At 48.1% G+C, this 20292-nt stretch overlaps 1 protein-coding gene across 1 annotated transcript; it reads left to right on the plus strand.

Annotated features, from left to right (window-relative positions):
* The first annotated feature begins 382 nt into the window (after positions 1-382).
* Positions 383-6329, plus strand: Msx2 (msh homeobox 2). Its single transcript, XM_052726825.1, has 2 exons — positions 383-853; positions 4694-6329. The coding sequence occupies exons 1-2, from the start codon at positions 475-477 to the stop codon at positions 5116-5118; spliced, it is 804 nt and encodes a 267-aa protein (XP_052582785.1). The 5' UTR covers positions 383-474; the 3' UTR covers positions 5119-6329.
* Positions 6330-20292: the final 13963 nt, after the last annotated feature.

Below are 20292 nucleotides of genomic sequence, written 5' to 3' on the forward strand. Positions count from 1 at the left end.
CAGAAATGCCATCTGCGGATTTCCAACCTTCCCAGGCAGGAGCGTGTGGGATGGGCACCAGGTACACTTAAAAGAGGGGTTAAAAGACAGAAGAAATGGGACTCGGCAAGCTTCCTCTTTAAACAATCGGCTTTAATTACGCCTTGGACTTTTCAGTTTGGGCGATTATAACCCTTGAGGGATCGCCTAATAACAACTCTGCTGACTGCTCCTGTAATTAACTCCTAATTTATTTCAAACGGGGGGCGGAGGGTAGAGGGCCGCAGCCTCTCTAGAGAGAGCCAATCAGAGGCGAGCGTCCGTGGCGTCAGGAGCAGGGCCGTCGCCAATTGGTTGAGCCTAGTCTCCCACTTCCCCTCCGAGGACAGGCTGGGCTCCCGGCGCGCCCCTGCCGGCTCCCCCCCAAAAGTTGGAGTCTTCGCTTACAAGTTGCCAGCGGAGTCGCGCGCCGAGAGCTACACGGCGCAGAAAGTCATGGCTTCTCCGGCCAAAGGCAGTGACTTGTTTTCGTCAGATGAAGAGGGCCCCGCGATGCTGGCCGGCCCGGGCCCGGGACCTGGGGGCGCCGAGGGCGGCGCAGAGGAGCGCAGGGTCAAGGTCTCCAGCCTGCCCTTCAGCGTGGAGGCGCTCATGTCCGACAAGAAGCCGCCCAAGGAGTCGCCCGCGGTGCCATCCGACTGCCCCTCGGCTGGCGCTGCCCTGCGGCCGCTGCTGCTGCCGGGACACGGCGTCCGGGACGCACACAGTCCCGGGCCTCTCGTCAAGCCCTTCGAGACCGCCTCGGTCAAGTCGGAAAATTCCGAAGATGGAGCGGCGTGGATACAGGAACCCGGCAGATACTCCCCGCCGCCTAGTGAGTGCGCGCCGGGGACCGGACCTGGGCTGGATCCGCGCGTGGGGTCCCAGAGGGGCTGGGGACAGGTGTTAACAGGATGATGCTCTTGACCCCTTGGTACCCCAGTTCAGCGAGCGGTCGCATCCCAGAATCCCTAGCTGCGCCAAGTCTAAGATACCTGCGGGCTGGCTAGCATTTGAAAACCAAAACCCAGTTGCTGGTTTCTGCAGCCCTTACCCCCCTGCTCCGGACGCTTCATGCTTGTGTTTCACTGCCTACTATGGTACCTGCCCGGGCAGTAGGGGAGAGTCACTGTTTTGTTTCGTTGAGACAGGGTCTCTTGTGGGCCGTGCTGGCCTCGAACTCGATGTGCATCTCAGGATAGTCTTGAACTCATCCTCCTGCCTCTAAGTGCTGGAATTACTGGCGTGCATCACCACGCCGGGATGGGATCCACTTCTAATGAGTATCGAAAAGTGTTTTACTGACCTTCAAAATATAGAGGCAGCCCTGCGAAGTGCGCCCCACTATCAAGATTAGACAATTGGGGGTTAACCAGAAGTGGAGGGGAAGTCGTTGGTTTTCTTCGAATTCCAGAGTGCCCAAGCCAGATCCTACGAAGGGATGGTCGCAGAAACAGATTCGGAAAGGAAGTTTCTCCGTGTTCTAGTTCCTTGTTGGTTATGTTCTGAGTTTTGCTGCGAGCTAGTTAGTTCGGGCCAGACCCTCATGGGCTCTCCTGGGCTCACAGTAATAATTACCAGCATTCCTTCAGAATTTGAGAATATACAGTGTGGTGGCCACAAGCTCACCACGTTTGGCTGCTTGCTAGAACCTCAGAGTACAGGCGGAGGCATGCCACCTGTGGCTACCTCTTCAGACATGGTGGCTAGTGCTTTTCAGAGGACGGCCCCTGCTTGTCCCAGGTCACCATCCATGCTTGCACTGGGCATGGGGATCTGGTGTCCATGCTTTCTCCGACCCTCCATCACAGGTGCTGGCTGCGCTGATCCTTTTCACCTGCACCCTCCTTCTCGTGAGACTGCTTATTGCTTTCCCAGGCTTAGCATCCCTTTGGGGTCCTGGGTCCTCTTCCTATAACATTTGTGGGGCCCACTCCCTGCAGCTTTGTTTAGTTTTATCTCTGCCTCTGAGATTTATCTGCTCTCTTACCTTTTTCCTCATCCCCTTGCCTACCCGTCACTAAACTCTGGGAAAGTTGAGAAAGGAGAGGGATTGTGGAGGGACTTTCCAAGCTCAGCCTGAAGAGAAGCTGTCTTCACTTCCACCTTTCAGCCCTCGGGACTAGAGATATATGGTATTTTGTGAACAAAACAAGACCATATACCCAGGCGTCAGTGGCTGTCCCCTCTGGCAGTCTCTCTCCACCCTGTTGGAAATTCTGAAAGGCTGAAAGGGCCCAGAGATTAAGGACTTAAAGAATTTAACTCAAGTTTGCACAGCGCTTTTCACTGCATTATCTTATCTGATCTCCTTTGTGTGGCAGCAGAGAGCCTCTTGTTAACAGATGAGGACGCTTCTTAGCAGAGTTCAGAGGGATCAGCAGTTTGGGCCCATGAAAAAGCTCTTGGGAACATTTATTTACTCACCCCCCCCCCCGCCCCCAGTGGGGTTCTGGGCACTCCAAAACATAGTACTCCAAGCCACCCCAGGGGATAAGTAGTATTTATCCATTTTATTGACAGTGAAATGAAGGCTCAGCAACTTGAAGAGTCTTAACTTGTTTTACAAATTTGGAGTGCCTGTGTATTCGTAGGCCCCGGGGCAATGCCCCACAGCATATCCAGGATTCCAGCCTTAAAATGGACTGGTGGCCGAAGGTCAGAAATCCTGGAATATTTAGGCCTGAAGGTCTGGTAGGGCAGTTCCCCCACCGCTCTGTACAGTCTGCAGTGGGCTGTACTCTGTGTCCCAGATAATCTTTTTATAAGAGAAACTCGGGGCTCTCCGAGGTTGCATTTGAAAACATAGAACTTCTTGATTCTTGGAGCCTGGAAGTGTCAGCAGGATGAAGCCAGAAAGTGTCAAGAGTCCGCTGGGAGCTAGAGTCGAAGGGACCCACCACCCCTGGTCCTGGTTTTGTTATTTGGAGGAAGTAGGCTAAAAGTTGTTTTGCCTTGTATAATCACGTGCTTTCTTTGGCTGATAAAATGGGGTGGGGGAAGAGCATGGGAGTAGTGGTGGGGGAACTTTCTCATTCCACGGCTTTGCCACATGCGCACGGTCTCCTTGGCCTGGACTTTGTAATTCCCCATGCCACAACAAGAGTGACCCAGGCTACCCCGGTTCAGAACTCGTCTGTGGAACACAGCAAGGGAGGGCAGTGGGAGTTGAGAATCGGAAAGGGAGCCCGGGTAGGCTTCGGAAGGGTGTGGATTCTGCAGGTCTCCAGCTTTGGTGTTGGTGTGGAAGTTTAGAAGAAAGCCCCTTCCTCTTGGCTTGTTTAGCTAGGGATTAGCATATGCAAAAGTCAAGGCCTTTTTTGAAGTCCCTTACCCATTTTTCTTCCAGGTTTCTGTATTCTGATCGCAGAACCTGCCACTTTGTAAAGTTACGGTTAATATGTGACACCAGGACAGAGGCTGGGTTGGGACTTGTGCTGTGTCACTCTCAAGTATGAAGTGTAAATTCTTCTTTGGGCCACCAAAGTAACTAAACAAGAAATGTTACATTCCCCTGCGAATACAGAGGAGTTACCACTCTGGCTACATTAGAAAAATTAGAATAACTTGTAAAAGCCAAATGCAGAAAAGTAATTGTTTCACATTGTATTCTTGTCACTTCACACTCCTCCCCTACCCATGAGGAAAACAAGACCAGAATTAGTTTAGTTGCTGCCTTGGAGTCACCTTGGGGCCCCATCCCTGTGCTTCCTATAACAACCCGTTTTAAACAGAGTCTGGACGCTGTTGCCATGTCTTTATTTTGCTCGTTATTCCCCACTTCTAAATTCCAACAACAAAATAATTATTTACACATTTGTCCTAAACCATGGAATGGATAAAAGAGACTTAAGATGCCCTCATCATGGGCTCGAAGTTCAGAGGCTGAGTGGTTTCCCTTGACATGTCCGTTTATGAGCGAGCTAATTTTCCCCCCATCTTAATAAAGTTTATACTGCCAAAGTACACGGCCAGATCTGTAAAATGATGTTGGGGTTTTATAATCTGTGGAGTGGATGGAGTGACAGCTGTGTGGTTGTTGATTGCTTAGGTCTGCCTGTCCATCCATGGATGCTATTATTTTACCGCAGGCCTTATCTGTATGATTATCCTTCATAAATAGGCTGGTGCAACCCCACTTTTCTGGTTCAGAGAGCGGCCCAATGTTAACCCAGCATCTAACACCCTTTTCATTTTTCTCTTGATGTGTGCGTCCTATCATTGAGAACAGGTATGAGTTCAGGCCCCCATTTTAAAGACGAGATTGAATTCTGAGGAAGTTTTATTTCTTAGATAATGCTCAACTCCTGTGACTTATGGAGAGCTTTAGTGGTGGTTTCTATTTCCATTTTCTGCAATGCAATATGTTTTCCATATAAAATGTTTCATGACCACATTACTCAAGCTGATATAAAAATATAGCAACTACCATTTAAATGTGGTCCTTTTCCACCACTAACTACTTCTCAACACACACACACACACACACACACACACACACACACACACACACACACACACACAGAGAGAGAGAGAGAGAGAGAGAGAGAGAGAGAGAGAGAGAGAGAGAGAGATATTTGACAAAGGTACCTTTTTGAAAAATGAAACAAGGTTTATGTGTTCTCTTAAGAGAGAATGCCACATTGGCTAATTGATTCCCCTCTCTGTTCTTTAGGACATATGAGCCCCACAACCTGCACCCTGAGGAAACACAAGACCAACCGGAAGCCACGCACACCCTTCACCACATCCCAGCTTCTAGCCCTGGAGCGCAAGTTCCGACAGAAACAGTACCTCTCCATTGCAGAGCGGGCAGAGTTCTCCAGCTCTCTGAACCTTACAGAAACCCAGGTCAAAATCTGGTTCCAGAACCGAAGGGCCAAGGCAAAAAGACTGCAGGAGGCTGAACTGGAAAAGCTGAAAATGGCTGCCAAACCTATGCTGCCCTCGGGCTTCAGCCTGCCCTTCCCCATCAACTCACCTCTGCAAGCAGCGTCCATTTATGGAGCATCTTACCCCTTCCATAGACCTGTGCTTCCAATCCCGCCCGTGGGACTCTATGCCACGCCGGTTGGATATGGCATGTACCATCTATCTTAAAGAAGACCAGATGGACAGACTCCAGGATGGATGTTTGCATAGAACGACCCCCTCCGAGAAGGTGGTGCCAGTCCAGCTCCTGAGTGCAGACCTTGCATGGCAAACCACCCTAAGAAGCAGGGCCCACAGGGCCACTTGATACAGAGTGAATTTGTTATTTAGGTGAGAGGCACCAAGACCTATTTTGTTTTCATAATCTTCCAAATGCCCCCCTTTCCTCTCACAAATATTGGCTCTGCTAGTTTTTATGTATAAATATATAATAAAATATAAGACGTTTTTATATGCCAGATGTAAAAATTCAAGTTATTTTGAAAGGCAAAATTTATATATACATTTCTCCATTTTTCTAGATCGCATCTTAAGATACTGTGTTAAGTCTGTTTGCTACATTTTCTTAAAGGGAAGAGACTATTTGCAGAATTTGCTAGGGTTGGAGAGGATGGTGGACTTTATGGAAACACACCAGAAGTAGACACTGTGCGTACAAGAAGTAGATTCAGACAGATTTTTGCAGATGAAGGGAGGTATGTAACATGTTTGCCTAAGAAAAATCTCTTTTGAGATGCACATTTGATCCTGTTTTTCCCTCCTTTTCTCCCTATTAACTCTTTCCTTTTTATTAAGGTTAGTGAGAGGAGGCTAAGAATATCCCTGAGAACTCCTCAGGGTAAGGTAGAAAGTAGGAAAACTTCTTAACTCCTGTCAGGTCAATCTTGACTCCATTCCAGGTCATTGGAGTTAGAGCTTCAAGGGGGAAACATGTTTGGAAGAGTTGATTTCTGTGAAATGCTAATTACATCAGTCCTCACATGTTGCAGAGGTGATTGGGGTAGGGTGTAGCAATTGTCTGCTTAAAAATCTAGTGCCTTGTAACTATTATCTATATTTTAAATATTCTTCAACAACTCTAGAATCAGGAAGGAAAAAAACATGCTGTGTGTGTACTTACTGTATGTGCTAAACTGATTAGGGCAGTTTATATATATACTCTAACATGTTGTTGGGGGCAGAGGGTGAAGCCAGCTTTATTGACTTGCTGAAAATGGTGTTGTCAGACAACGCAGTCAGCTTCTTGGTATTTCACCTTCCTGCCCATCTCCTCCACCAGTATATTTTTATCCCGTTGGAAGGGTCTCTTGTATAATTTTATATATTTTATTGAAGAGTTATTTCTTATCTCTTACTCTGAATTAAATTAAAATGTTTTATTGTGGTAAAGTTTGTCCCAACTCACAGTTATTTTTCAAAAGCACTCTATTCTTAGCTAGATTGGGGGGGGGGGGAGCATCCAGATAAGGGGGGAGAACTGGCACTTTTAATTCCTCTATTAATGTACATCCAGTCGAGTTATGGCCAAATTTGGGTGGTAGAGGAGTCAGCTGCAAGTCCTTGGAAACGTCAGCTGGCAGCCTGTATGGCTCAGGGAGAAGCTGTTGGAATCGCCATGAAAAGTTTGTCAAGCTGTAGTAAAGATGAGCTTTTTCAAAGTGGTGAGGCGGTGCTCCCCAGACTCCTACTAGTCTGTAGATGGCCCTGGGAAAATCTTGAACTTGGAAATTTGCAACCACCCAAAACAACTGAAGTTGAGAAAGGGGGCTTTACGCTCTGTGCTGACTGGCGGGAGCAGAAAGAGCTCGCAGCGTTGGGAAGCCTGGAAAAGGATGCAGGGGTTTGTCGGGCTGGCTCTGTGTACATGGAGATGGACCCCCAAAGAGCACAATTTTCTATTTGAAGAGGGCTAACCAGCTCACCTATCCCAAAAGAACTTAGGCGCCCTCCCTGCATCAGGCTTGGTTTTAAGACATAGCCATAAAAATAAGAATAAAGGTGGGGGAGACTAGAGAGGGTTTTAAACTCAAGTTTTCTGTTGTGCTGGAGATAACTTTCGGTTTCCTCCGGAGTCGCTTTTGTCACCTTGGGAACACAGACGAAGACCATTCGACTGTGCGGTGGAGAGTTGGGCACTTTCAGGGAGTTGCCAGCGCATGGCACTCACCTTGGAGGTGGGCATCCGAAAATCCGTGTTTGTGAGCCCCAGGCTCATCATAGTGGTCGGGCCCCATTCCTTAGATCCAAACCTATCCCCCACACACTGGAAGTTGGAGGACCGCGTCCTGCCTCTTGGTTACTGCCCTCAGCTGAGCTGCGGGCGGGTCCCAGAGCCACCAACATGCTCGCTTTGCTTCTCTTCGGGCCGCTCGGTCCCTGAAGTCCAAATTCCAGGCCAGAATCTGCCACACTCATTTAAGAGATGCGTTTCCCAATGGCCAAAGTCCTTCCCGGTTTTGTCATCAGCCGCCAAGGGGTCTCTAATTACCCTGTCCACCGAGCTTCCTTCCCGGCGCCTCGTGGGCCGGTAACCTCGGGCGGTGATAGCCGGGGTGGGGACCTGGAGACGCCGGCCTCTGGGTTAAGCTTGCCTCCGGAGGTAAGGTATTAAGTCCGGGGTATGATGCTAAGAACCCGGTCAGACAAGTGCGGTAAACTGGAATCAGGCTGGCTGGGCACCACACACGTAATCCCAGATCCAATACTCAGGAAGAGTTCTTCTGGCTCAAAAGTATCCGGGTTCAGCGCTCCAGAGTGGATGGGCTTTCCCCGCTGAGGTTGGCAGAACAGTGTGCTGTGCTCTGGGCTGCTTACCACCCTCCTGTCTAGGTTGGGTCTCACGTCGGTCAGACCTGGTCCTGCACGCAGGGTGTTTCAGAGACCAGACGGGCAACCTGAGAAGGCTAGAAGACCTTCACTTGCCCAGGACCCACACCGCAGAGGCAATTGGTAATTAAAGCTCCAGGTACTCCTGTGAAGTCCGTGGTCATCTCTGCATCAACTGCCAGTAAACTGGCATACAAACACATACACCTGCCCTGCCATGTTTTAATTCTCTCCACAGAAACAAAACAACAAAAAACTTCATGGACGCAATGCTTTTTAAATGGGGGAAAGGGACAAGGGGTTTGCATTTATAGAGCTGAGGAGCCGGTGTTTAGGGATGAAGGGGCCATCGTTCTTGAACCCGTACTCGTCACACATCCTTAGGAGAGGTTCTACTTGTCACAGACAGTCGAGGAAACTAATGCCCAGAAGGGGTAGCTCACTGAGGTCACGGAACTTGTAGATGGAGGCGATGGCTGGGGAATCCAGCTGAAGGGTGAGCTGAGGAGGTGGTGAACGATGGGGTGGCCTAGAAGGCGGCGCGCTCGGAAAGCAGGCGGGGATCTGGAGGGCCGGCTTTGGAGTTCTGCCCCGACTCCAGTCCCTCATTGCTGAGGGGCTTCCGCAGGGCATCTCCACCCCATTGGCCCCAGGACCCAGCCCGCCCCTCCCCCGCTCGCTCGCTGGGCCCTGCTTTGGGGCTGCGGGGGCAGGGGCCGTAGGAGGTAGGCCGCTGAGGCCGGGCTGGGAGCGGGAGCTGGCGAAACGTCTGCCTGACCCGACTGAAAAGGGGATGCCTGCCTTTGAGCGCAACCTTGTCTGACCGAAAGAAAACTCCCACGGCCATTCTTTGCCATGAAAGCCTCTCATTTGCCACGGGTTGGAGAGGCCGTTGCCCCACCCCCATTCCTTTTCCACTGCCGGGCTGGAAATAAGCATAAACCTCATTTATAAAGGAACCCACGTCACACGCACACACACCCTCCCCAAAATCACAGGGCCTGGTTGGTGAAGTCGATTGTGCCTGCTTCCCCTTTCATGTAAGAACAACAAAAACCCTCCGAGATGGGTGACGGTACAGGCCGCTTTAATGAAATAAAGTAGTCACAGCAAGGAGGAAAAGGCTCCTGTCAACCTCCAGGCCCCTGAACCCGCCCCTCACCCCAGACACCGTCTCCCTCCACCCTCCCGAACAAAATGAGCAGCAGTAAAATGACTTTCAAAGCGGAGCGGAGGACTCGCTGTAGACTCCTGAATACTGCCCCGATAAGGTCCTAATAGCCGAATCCAAACTCCATACACCTCTGCCTTCCCAACCTCCTCCAACCTCGCTGCATTTGTTGATGAAAACACTTTGATGTCCTGAGTCCTCCAAACAATTATTATTATAATTTTAAACAACCTGGTATTTTCCATTACTAACGGCTCAAGCTTTGAAGTTACACCTCATAATTTCCTAAATTAAATAAATCATTTTAAGTTTGCACTGGGAGGCTTTTAATAGCAGAGAAAGGAATATCATTATCTTATTGAGACCCAATTGTGGTGGCTCCAGCTTGGCTGTAGCTGGGGGCAAAGCAGACCTAGCGTAACAGACATACTTTATTAACCTCCCATAACTCTTGAAAGAACAGTTTTATATTTTCTTTGATTTCCCCCCTCCCTCTCTTATTTTAAAGCTGTCCCAACCTTTAATTAGTGCTTAATATGAAAAGCATTATTTTTTTAATGCTATGTAATTTACCAGCGGCAACAGGCCAACTTAACAATTGTTTATTAGACTTGGTTTTTCACACAGGGCAAAGAATGCCGCTCTAAACCCAACTTTTCATGGGTGGTTGCACTAATTAATACAGTGTCTGAAGCTCCTAGGGTTTTTTTTTTAATATTGAAGCATATGAGGGCGGAGGGGGGTTTTCAAAGTTCAGCTCCTGCAGACGACATTCTCTGATTTCTTTCATGCTGTTTTGTCCTGTCTGTGAAGTTAACAGAGACAGAAAACTGTTCCCTGGCTCCCCAGACGCGGAGATCCCAGCAACAGCAAGGGAACCCTGGGCACCTCTACTTGAGATTTATGACTTACGGGGCCAGGCTTGGGGGCTCAGGGGAGTCCATTGCTCATTACGGGTGGGGTCGCCCCTCATCCAGCCTGCAAGGGTGCAGAGCTGGCCTGATGCCTTGATCTGGGCAAAGCAAATGGTTTCCCGGGCACGAGAGTGCTTGACGTTGGGCATAGAATTTGCTGGGCTGAGGCAAGAACTGGGGTAAAAGGGGTGGGAAGAAGGACGAGCTGAGACCCAGGCCTGTCGCCCCGCCGTCCATCTGACCCTGGGCTTCCTTCTGCTTCCTCATTCTTTTGTCTTATTTCCTTTTCGCGTCTTCTGTTCCTCCCCCATTCTTCCCCTCCTTTATTTTTCACGCCCATCCCACTTTCTGTCTCGTTAACTTTTGCTGTCTCCGATTTGTTTTTAATGCGCTCATCCTGGTAACTTCTCCCTCCCACTCTTTTCTTCCCTCCTCCTTGCAGATGACATTGCTCCTGCGTAGCTCTCTCAATCTCCCACACCCCCGTTTTCTAAATTAGTACCATCCCCACCCTCTCCTCTCTCCCTCTTCTTGCTTCCAGTTTTCCTTCTGTCCCAGCAGCTCGGAGCAGGCGGGCGTCGCGCGGTCCGGAGCGGCTCATGCAGCGCAGGGTGGCTCGGCACTGCTCCCTCTCGGGGGCTGCACCTGGCTGGCTAGCCAGCCTCTGACCGACGGGGGCGCGGGAAGGGGCTGCGACTCCGCGCCATCGGGACCGAGGCCGGGCGCGAGGCCCCTCCCGCCCCTCCCGCAGCCAGCCGCCCGTTTGAAGTCGCGAGCCCGGCAGGAATGCAGCCGGGTTATCAATCACCCAGCTGGATCCCAAAGGTCTCAGCCTAATCACATTTAATTGCTCGTGGAGGCCCATTCTCGCCCCCGGCTCGCCGCCGCGCTCAATTACTCCCCAAATACCTGCCATCAATAAGTGTGCACTGACACCGGGCCCAGCCCGCTCCTCTGGCCCAAGAGATCCCAGGCGACCAGGTATCCCCGACCCTGCCCCCAGCCCATCGTTAAAACTTACCCTTCGATTCCCAAGGGAAAAGCCGCGCCGAGGACAACCCCCACCCTCACCCCCCTTGGTTGAGTGCTCCCCAAGGGGCAGGCGCTGATGCTCAGAGCCTTGCACTCATTTTCTCTTTTTAGGGAATCGGGTTTACGTTGGGCATTAGTTGTGCCCGAGGTGGTCAAGACCAGCAACTGGGGTGAACGCTTGCCACCCATCCTAGCCACTGCGGCTGGAGGAAAACGTAAGACAATAGTGCCTCCCAGAGGCCGGAGATTTGCCTCCACCTTCCTCGTGGTGGTGCGCCGGCCAGGCACTTCCCCCGCACTCGGGTGCCTGTCTGCTGCCGGCAGCTTCGTGAAGCAAGAACGCTTGGACTCGTTTTCCACGCGAGTCCCAGGGAGTCGAAGCACGATCTGAGCAGGGGAGAGCTAGCCCCAGACTCAAACCCTGGGTCCCCTAATTAATGTTATAGGACACGTAGCTGCCGTCCATTCCTCTCCAGCCTCTCTTCTGTTAACTCACAGAAATCGTGGTCTCCTCTCTCCCTCTCCCTACTCCCCCTCACTCTAGAAAAGTACACTTCCGACTAGGAATTGCACAGAGAGGTGATACAGCGCTGCCCAAACACACAGCAGGTGAGCTCCGAGCCCAGAAATCCAGTCAGCTCAAGTCCAGCCCAGCCCAGCTACTCGCATGCCGTCATCCTTCTGCTGAGAATCTTCCTTTAAAAAGTCTGGGCATCCTGTCTCTTTTTTCATGTGGCTTACCATTCACAGGGAGGTGATAATTGCGTATCTACACAAGGCAAAGGCGGTCTATCAAACGGGAGCCTTGACGTTCTTTATTCCGCCCCTTCCCCCTTTTGTTTGAAGTTGGTTGGTAGCTAAGCAGCTGAGGGTAGCCTTGAACTCCTGATCCTCCTGCCTCAGAGGGTTGGGATTTAGCTGTGCACTGCGACAGTTTTCAGCTTCAATATGCTTATCTTAATTCCTTACGTGCATATATATGTACAAAATAAGTTTTGGTGTCTAATGCCTTATATTCTATGTGAAATACTATCTTTATCATATAGAATATAAAAATGGATTTCAGAGTTCGTTTATTTGTTCAATCGTTTCGTTCTCTCTTTCTTTTCCAAGTATACAGGTTCCTCAAAGGGGTTTCTGTATTGCTGGGAATGACATAAAACAAACAAAAAAAAAAGAGCTATTTGGGCAAAGCTTTGCCCATTTTTATTTCAATGCTGCAATTACTCGTGACTTTGTAAGGAAATGCTGTATGGCTGCACGGTGTCTCCTAGGTCCCCCCCCCCCCCCCCCCCCCCCCCCGCCCCAGAAAGTGATCTGAAAGGTGGTGCTGATGGATGAGGCTGTTATGGAGGTTACATTGGCCATTTAGGGAAAGTCCAAAGGCTGCAGCAAGTTAGCCTGGCTGGTCTTTGTGGCTGGATTTCTCTTTGTTCAGTTGGCAATGAGAGCAGAGCAGAGCCCAAAAGACAATGTGGAAGTCCCAGGGGTGAGGATGGGGAATCTGATCCTGGACTTGAGAATTCCAGGAAAGCAGCTAGGTGCAGTTAATGGATGTGGGCTGGGGACAGGCCAGTGTGCTTGTACTCTTTGACCCCTGCCCTCTACCCCGTCATCGTCCCGTTAGTTGGCAGGCCCAGGGCAGTGCCAGGTGGCTGCTGCCTTTGAGAGTGGGTTGGCAGGTCTAAATTACTCCTGGGTTAGGGGTATTAATGCCTTTCATGGCTACCAGAAAGCCCCACCCACTCTGATGAAAAAGTAAATCTGTTCTTTTGCTTTGTGATTCCCTAGCCAATAAATAGCCAGCGAGCACCAATGAAATCAGGCCCAGAAGAAAAGATTCCATTAGAGAAAAGGCAGGATATTTCTAAAGCTTGGGGAAAATAAAAAACTGAGTCAGACTTAAGATATCTTTCTCAGGAGTGACAATGCCCAGATTTTCTCCATATGTGATCCCTGCCTGTATCTGGGTCAAGAAAGTAAAATCCTTAGGCTTTTCAGAAGAAAATAGATGTGGAAGTCTTTGGGGGTACAAAATGACTGTCTGTGACTGTATCTATTTACCTGTCAGTCTGTCTAAGTACCTACCAGTCATCTATGTATGTGCTAGAGGTTGAATCCAGGATCGCCTTGCACAGGCTAGACTCTTTTCCTACTACTGTGCTACACTACGGACTAGCCACAGTGACATTGAGAGTATATAAACATTGCTTCTCTTAAGTCAGCAGCAAGTCAAGAATTCCTTTGTTCTGGGTCTCAGCATACACCAGTGATCCTGACCCTCTGATGCCCTAAGACTGCCCTGAAATTCTGTAGTCAAAATAATTGAATTCAGTACAACTAAGAAGAAAAAAATGCATTCTTCATCCTTTCCATCAGTAATTGACTTAAAGTACTTAACTGGCCTAAATCAGTAAAATTTCATTTTCACCCAAATACCTTATCATCCCCATTTCATAGATAAGGAAACTAAGCCCCCAGAAGATTGTGGTGCTTGGCCAGGATCTCACACTGATGGCAGATAGAGAACAAACTGCAGAGGAACAAGTTCTTTGGGTAACTGATGCCAGGCTTGGGATGTAGCTCTGCGGTAGAGCGCCTACCCAGCTGCTCATGTTTCACAAGCGCGCTCGCTCGCTCGCCTCGCTCTCTCTCTCTGTCTGTGTGTGTGTGCATGCGTGCGTGTGCGTGTGCGTGTGCGTGCGTGCGTGTGCGTGTGCGTGTGCGTGTGTGTGTGCGTGTGTGTGCAGGTATCTGAGGAGACCAAAAGAGGGTGTTGGATCTCCTAGAGCCTGGAGTTACATGTGATCGTTAGTTCAAAATACAGAATTAAATGAAGCCCTCCTAAGTTAGAAAGTTCTCTAGGTAGACGAAGAGAACTTCGTTAGAGTTGGTTTAAGAGTGTGAGCCAGCCAGTGGTCGGTTAACATGTTCACAGTCAGTATACAAGAGTGGAGTTCCAGCTCTGGCCGACCTGAGCGAGCTCAGAAAGAAAGGGCTGTCTACAGAAATAATTCTCCTCCTCCCTTCCTCTCGCTTCTCCTTCACTCTCCCTGCTTTTTGTTTGGTTTGGTTTGGTTTTCCGTAGGTTCTCAGTGTATTCCCCAGGCTGGCCTTGAGTCTCTGGGTTCAAGCCGTCTTCCTCAATGCCCACCCTGTCGAGCTCGTAAGTGTCCTTTAGTGCCATGAAAGCCTCACTTTTCTCCTGTTGTGTGGAACTTACAGTTTGCTTCTCTAGCTCTTGGTGGAAGGTTCAGAAGCATGAAGAACGCTTTCTCCCCACTCGGCCTTTGTGAGATGGGTCATGGGGCTCAGAAGTCAATTTCTACTCTTGCAGAAATTAGAAGTCAAAGGCACAATTTCAGAACAAAATTCCTATTGTACTGAACTATGCTCAGCTCTAAGTCTCTCTAGGGAGTGACAGGACTGTGTCATTTGAGGACATGATGACACAGGCCACAGGGTAAAGATCTTGAGGACAGTAAACCTTGTGGAGTGTAACATCCCCCTCTAGGTCATGGTAAAACCCAGATTTCCACATCGCATACATGTTAGTGATTCATGGATTCTGAAAGTCGCCTCCAAAGGCCAACAGTCTCCTAGCACTTATCAGAACCCCAGATTTCAAACCCCTGGGGCAGAATGAGGTCTCCTGTTTCTAAGCCTTCATCACTTTCAAAACTATATAACAGGCCATTTGCTGGGAGGTTATGAAACATGATCATAAATTAAAACTAAGTAACTCACGTAAAATAAGTGGACAAAGAGCACTCTGTAAGGCTGAGGACTCTGGTTTGAATACCTTCACTTATTTATTTGGGTCCTTAGAGTTTTCAGAAGCCAGCTAACTCCATGGACTGTAAATTGATGGCAAGCCTGCGTACTGTTCCTGCAAAGCTTTATCCAAGAGCCATCTCAGAACGATGGCAGGAAGTGCCACTCAGGTGGCCTTTTATGGTTTGCACACTTCTGTCGCCTGCGCTCTTCCTTCGCCTTGGGTAGCTGCATGCAAAGACAGGGCTGCACGCAAAGACAGGGCTGCATGGGGGGGCGGGGAACGACACGGGATGGGACCAGGTATTCAGAAGAGTACGGAAGACTCGAGCATGCTGGGGAACTTCAGGCTGTAATTTCAGCATCTAGGAAGCTGAGACAACAGGACTGCTGTGGGTTTGAGACCAGCCTGGGCCACACAATGTGTTCCAGGCCAGCCAGGGCTATATACCACGTCTCAAAGAAATTTAATAACAAGGTTATTTTTAAAAGGAGTTTGGAGCCAAGCCACCATAGCTGGGAGAGAGGGGGAAGATGTGTTGGTGTAATGTTCATTTAGCCATCTGCAGTTAGTTCAGTGGACGGTCGTAAGCAGTTGCTATTTGTACCACTGTGACCCACACACACCCATTGATTCGCCCTCCCCAGACAACGCAGGCTGACTAGGAAAGATCAGAGAAGTGTGCCAGTTCTACTTTATTCAAACTTAGGGGACTCCTGGAGAAATGTGGCAGTTACCATCTACAAGTCGTTCTTTCTTGTAGATCCCAGTTCCTTTCCTTATGAGCCTTTCCTCCTTCCCTTCTCCCTCCCTCCCTTCCCTTCTCCCTTCTTTCTTCCTTTGTTTCAATTGTCATAAAATATAGATATCAGAAAACTTAGCATTTCTACCACTTGTGGAATGTACAATTCAGTGACAGTAGGGCCATTCACAATGTTGTATAAACCTTACTTACCACTGTTGTCTCCAGACAAATTTCTTTCTTTATTTGGTGCTAGGACCTCATGAATGCCTAGCCAAGCATGCAAGTGCTCTGTGGTATCTCCAGCCACCAAGTTTTTTTGTTTTTTGTTTTTGTTTGTTTGTTTTATCTTTCAAACTCTGTATCCAGTAAACAAAAGCTATTACTTCACTGCAGACCCTGATATCCGTTGTCTGTTGTCTCTGTGAATTTGATTATTCTAGATACATTACATAAACAGAAACATACAACATTTGACCTCCAGTGTCTGGTTTATTTTACTTAACACCATACATTCAAAGTTCATTCATGTGACAGATTATGTCTAAATGTCCTTCCTTTTTATGGCTGCATGATATTTCATTGCATATACAGAGACATTAAGTCTATTCCATGTTCAAAGTTATATCCCAGGGTCCCCAGCATGAGGTTTAACACTCACTATGCAATGGATCTTTCTCCAGATCAACCACCATGAATATTACTCACTAAATATTATCTTATTGCATTCTCAAAGCAGCCCCCAAAGAAAAATACTGTTATCATCCACATGGTGTGAATGAAGAAATCAAGTGCACACGTGTGTGTGTGTGTGTGTGTGTGTGTGTGTGTGTGTTATGTTACATTATTCATGGAATGATATAGCTTGGAATTATAATGCAGTAGGGAGAAAAGCTCTCCAAGTCTCTCAATATTTTCAATTTCATGGCATGTTACTCTTTGAGATTCAGGGACAATAAAATCAGCATTCCCAGGAATGAGTTTTCAATATTTTAAACATACTTCTAGCAATCTGCGTGTTCTAGAATCTGAATAGCTAAGCTTCTTGATTGAAGACTACAATGTACTAAGCTCAGAAGTGCTCATAAAGAACTAAAGCCGACAAGAACATTCAAGAGAATGTATAATTCCAGTCCAGCTCTCCCAGTGAGGTGAGAGCCTCTCATGCAGTCACATGTGGACACAGCTCACTTGAGGACTTACTCTGCATTGAAAATGAGCTGTTCTCTGAGGGCATTCAACATACTTACACAAAGTACACTAAATATGTATACTCTTTAGCACATATACTATGTATGTGCACTCTTTAGTAAGCACATCACTATTTTGCTTTAATCTACCCTTTCTTGTTCTCCTTTCTCAATGATATACTATGTCCACACAACAGCACTTAGCTTTGAGACTACAGTAAAATGATATGCAGCAAATGCTTCATGATGCCTGACTTGCAGAGAAAGCCCTCACTGCATGGTGAGTTTTATGCCTGTTAGAACTCTGGGATGCATCTTTGGAACAGACTTATAAAGCTCTCAAATGGGCAGGATCAGGGCCTAATGGAGGAAGACTGCAGCCCAGGACTGTGCTGAAGACCAGAAGCTAAACTCGTTTTCCCCGGTTCCTGTTGGGATAGCATGGGAGACAAACAGGAATGGTAGGGTGGAGGGGCATGACTGGGCACCACCGCCAGCCACCTCACTTTGCCAAGACCAACTGGGGAAGTGGTAGTTCTAGCAATTTCTCTAGTGCAGGTCAACATTTCTGATTGGTCTCCTTTCTCGGTCTACCACAGAATTGGGCATAGGTTTCATTTCTAGGATACAATGTCACGGTATAGTTTTTAAATAAAAGTTTATTTCTCACATTTCTGGAAGTGTAGGATCAAGGCACTGACTTGTTTTGGGAGAGAGCTGCTGTCTGCTTCCAAGAGGCTCCTTGTTGCTACATCTATTGGAGTGGTGCGCGTCCTCGGATGGCAGAGGGGAGGGAAGGGGAAGAGGCTGGACTTGCTCTCAAGCCCCTTTATTAAGGTGCTAATCTCATCCATGACGGTAGAGCCCTACAGGCCTAATCACTGTCAAAAGGCTCCACCTTCTAATCCTGTTGTAATGGGGATTAAGTTTCAACAGGAATCTTGGAGAAGACACAGACATTCAAACCATAACCAGCCCCAAATAAACATGGCATGAGTTAAGAGTCTCCAGTCTCTCCCTCTCCTCCCTCAGTGTCTGTCTTAAATCCCTTCTTTTGGCCTATGACATGGTGTCTGATGACAATCTGAAAGGGTGGCAGTCAGCGTGTACCAGCGGGAATCATAGAAACAGAAATGCTTGCGTCAGGAATCTCAGAGCCCAAAGCCTTTGCAAGCTCTGAAAGACGAGTGCTCCCGTCCCAAAGACTTCCACTCTGTGCCGTGGCTTGGAGAATTGGTCTCATGAAAGCCGCTTCCAACAAGCATTTAAAATCATCCATCCAAAAGATAACTAAATCGTGGCCATTCATTCCTCTGAACCCATCACAGTGCAATGAAAACATGTATTTAACTGGGGAAACACTGGGCCCTCACTCTCCCTGGCCTCTGTTCCTTTTCTTCTCTCTTCCATTGAGGCCTCAAAATGTTATGATTCATTTCAGGCCTGCCCAGCACAGCAGTGCATTACAGACTCCCGAGTTCCAAACCCGAGGGGTCCTGGGTGAGATCAGCCCCAGCCCACCCTTGGCATTCTCTAGCAGCTCTGTTTGTTCTTTGACTCTTTGATCATTGCTTATAACAGTAGCCAAGCAGAGGAAATTAAGCTTTTGTATTTTCAGCTAATCCATGACCCCGGATAATTTGTAAGAGACATCTATGTGCGGTTAAAAATAAGCCTCCAACTGCTTGGGGGGAATCATAGAATGTCAGCACTGAATGGAGGACGTCAAAGCATGTGGCATCCTTTGGGAAAGTCTGTTCAGTTCAACTCTCTCAGTTTTAGTAGAGAAACTGAGGCCCAGATAGGGGATGGGATCTGCTTACAGTCATATCTGGAGTCTGTGACTATATAAAGATTTAAATGCAGGATTTCTCTGCGTGGGAATAACAAAATGTCTATGGGCAACTCGACTCTGCAGTACTGCCAGGTGGATGTTCCATCTGCTGCACTGAATCCACCAGTTAAACGCCACAGTTTGATTTTCTATGCCTCTATATACTAGAGCAGTTGAGAGTCTAAGAGACGGATGGAGGATTTGAGCTCTGAGATCCAAATGTGTGTCTTTGATGTGCTTTGATCTCCTGGTATAATGGAGGATCTCACAGGGCCATTGCAAGCACTGGGAGACTTAACTGTGGTAAGGCTCTCTTAATGCCATTCCGGTCCCCACGAAATGAGGGCTGTCTTATCTTTCCTGTACTCCATCGTTTCTGTTTGAGAACAACCAGAAAGTGCTGTGCTTATAAATGCAAGTGACTGTACTTTCCCTCTTAGCTTTCTGTATCAGGTTGGACTATCCTCACTGAAAGATACCAAATAATAAAGTCCAGAGCCACTGGGATGTGAAAACAGACCCTGCCAAGGAAACCCATGACACCATAGGAACTGTCACTCACAGTTTGGAAATTTCTTCACCAGCAAAATGAGGACAAAACTCCCTTTCTCTCAGCTACCTATAAACAGCTCACACTTTTTGTCAAAAAACTCTCCTCCCAGCAATGTGGGTGATGAGAAAAGGAAATACAAGCCATGAAGAAATGGGGAAGAAAACATGCACGTGGTCTGCCATCTTTGCATCTAAAAACAGAGCGTGTGCAGGAAACACCTTCCCAATGATGAGAAAACTGCCTGGGGCAGCAAGCACCATTCCACAGGGGCATGGCATGGAGTCTTTTTGCTGCCAGTGTGCATGGTTTGTGGGCAGGTAAAGGATGGAGATGACATGAGATGGGGCATCAGACCAGAGTCTCCACCCTTTGCCACACCTCCCTGACAGATCTTACTCACCAAAACCAAAGCATAAGCTTTCAACAGAGTGAACAAGCTACTTCCCAAAAAATATTAGAGTTTGCAGTTTTCTGGGGGAAACAACACCATTCACAAAAGAAGCGAGTAAAACATTAAAATGTCATAGGGCAAGAGTAAGGAAAAAGAGACCAGGGATGAAGGCTACAGTTTCAGTTAACAAAGAGCAGAGACAGGAAAACGTTGTATCTGTTCACACACATTATGAGGGTGAGAAACCCTGAGGACCGTGAGAGAAGTGGTTCCACTGCCTGTGGAAGGTCATGCACCTGGCAGTGTGTAACTCCAGAATGGCAATGCTGTGGCTACTTGGAACAATCTTTTAAAATTAAAATATTTATAGTTTTGCACTGGGAGAAAGTCATGTGCATTAATTATATTAAAAAGTCACGCCGGGCGGTGGTGGTGCACGCCTTTAATCCCAGCACTCGGGAGGCAGAGCCAGGCGGATCTCTGTGAGTTCAAGGCCAGCCTGGGCTACCAAGTGAGTTCCAGGAAAGGTGCAAAGCTACATAGAGAAACCCTAGCTCAAAAAACCAAAAAAAAAAAAAAAAAAAAAAAAAAGAAAAGAAAAAAAAAAGTCACATGCTGACGAAAGGTAGGAATGATGGCTGATGGGAATATTTATTGGCTGATGGACTCTGGCCCACTCTACCTTTGTTCCTATAAAGGGCAAAACTGAGAGTCACAAGGAACATATACTTGTGTTTTCTGAGAAGAGTGTTGCAGCTTCACCCAGACAACCTCCATGTCCATGTCAGACTGTAGGAACTCAAGAGAAAGTGTCTCAGCAAGCTGCAGCACTGGCCAGTGTTCCCACACAGGCTCCATTGAGCAAGTCGTGTTTCTTAGGGTCATTCATGGGCTGCTGGTCCTACCCTACTTCT

The sequence above is a fragment of the Peromyscus californicus genome, unplaced genomic scaffold, assembly GCF_007827085.1.
Source record: "Peromyscus californicus insignis strain IS unplaced genomic scaffold, ASM782708v3 Scaffold_8__1_contigs__length_139910024, whole genome shotgun sequence".
NCBI classification, from domain to species: domain Eukaryota; kingdom Metazoa; phylum Chordata; class Mammalia; order Rodentia; family Cricetidae; genus Peromyscus; species Peromyscus californicus.

What these genes read in the sequence shown, in the direction of transcription:
- Msx2 (XM_052726825.1), top strand. Translation starts at nt 475, where the DNA reads ATGGCTTCTCCGGCCAAAGGCAGTGACTTGTTTTCGTCAGATGAAGAG. An exon ending in CAGATACTCCCCGCCGCCTA is followed by an intron (nt 854 to 4,693) that starts GTGAGTGCGCGC and finishes TCTGTTCTTTAG; the next exon opens with GACATATGAGCCCCACAACC.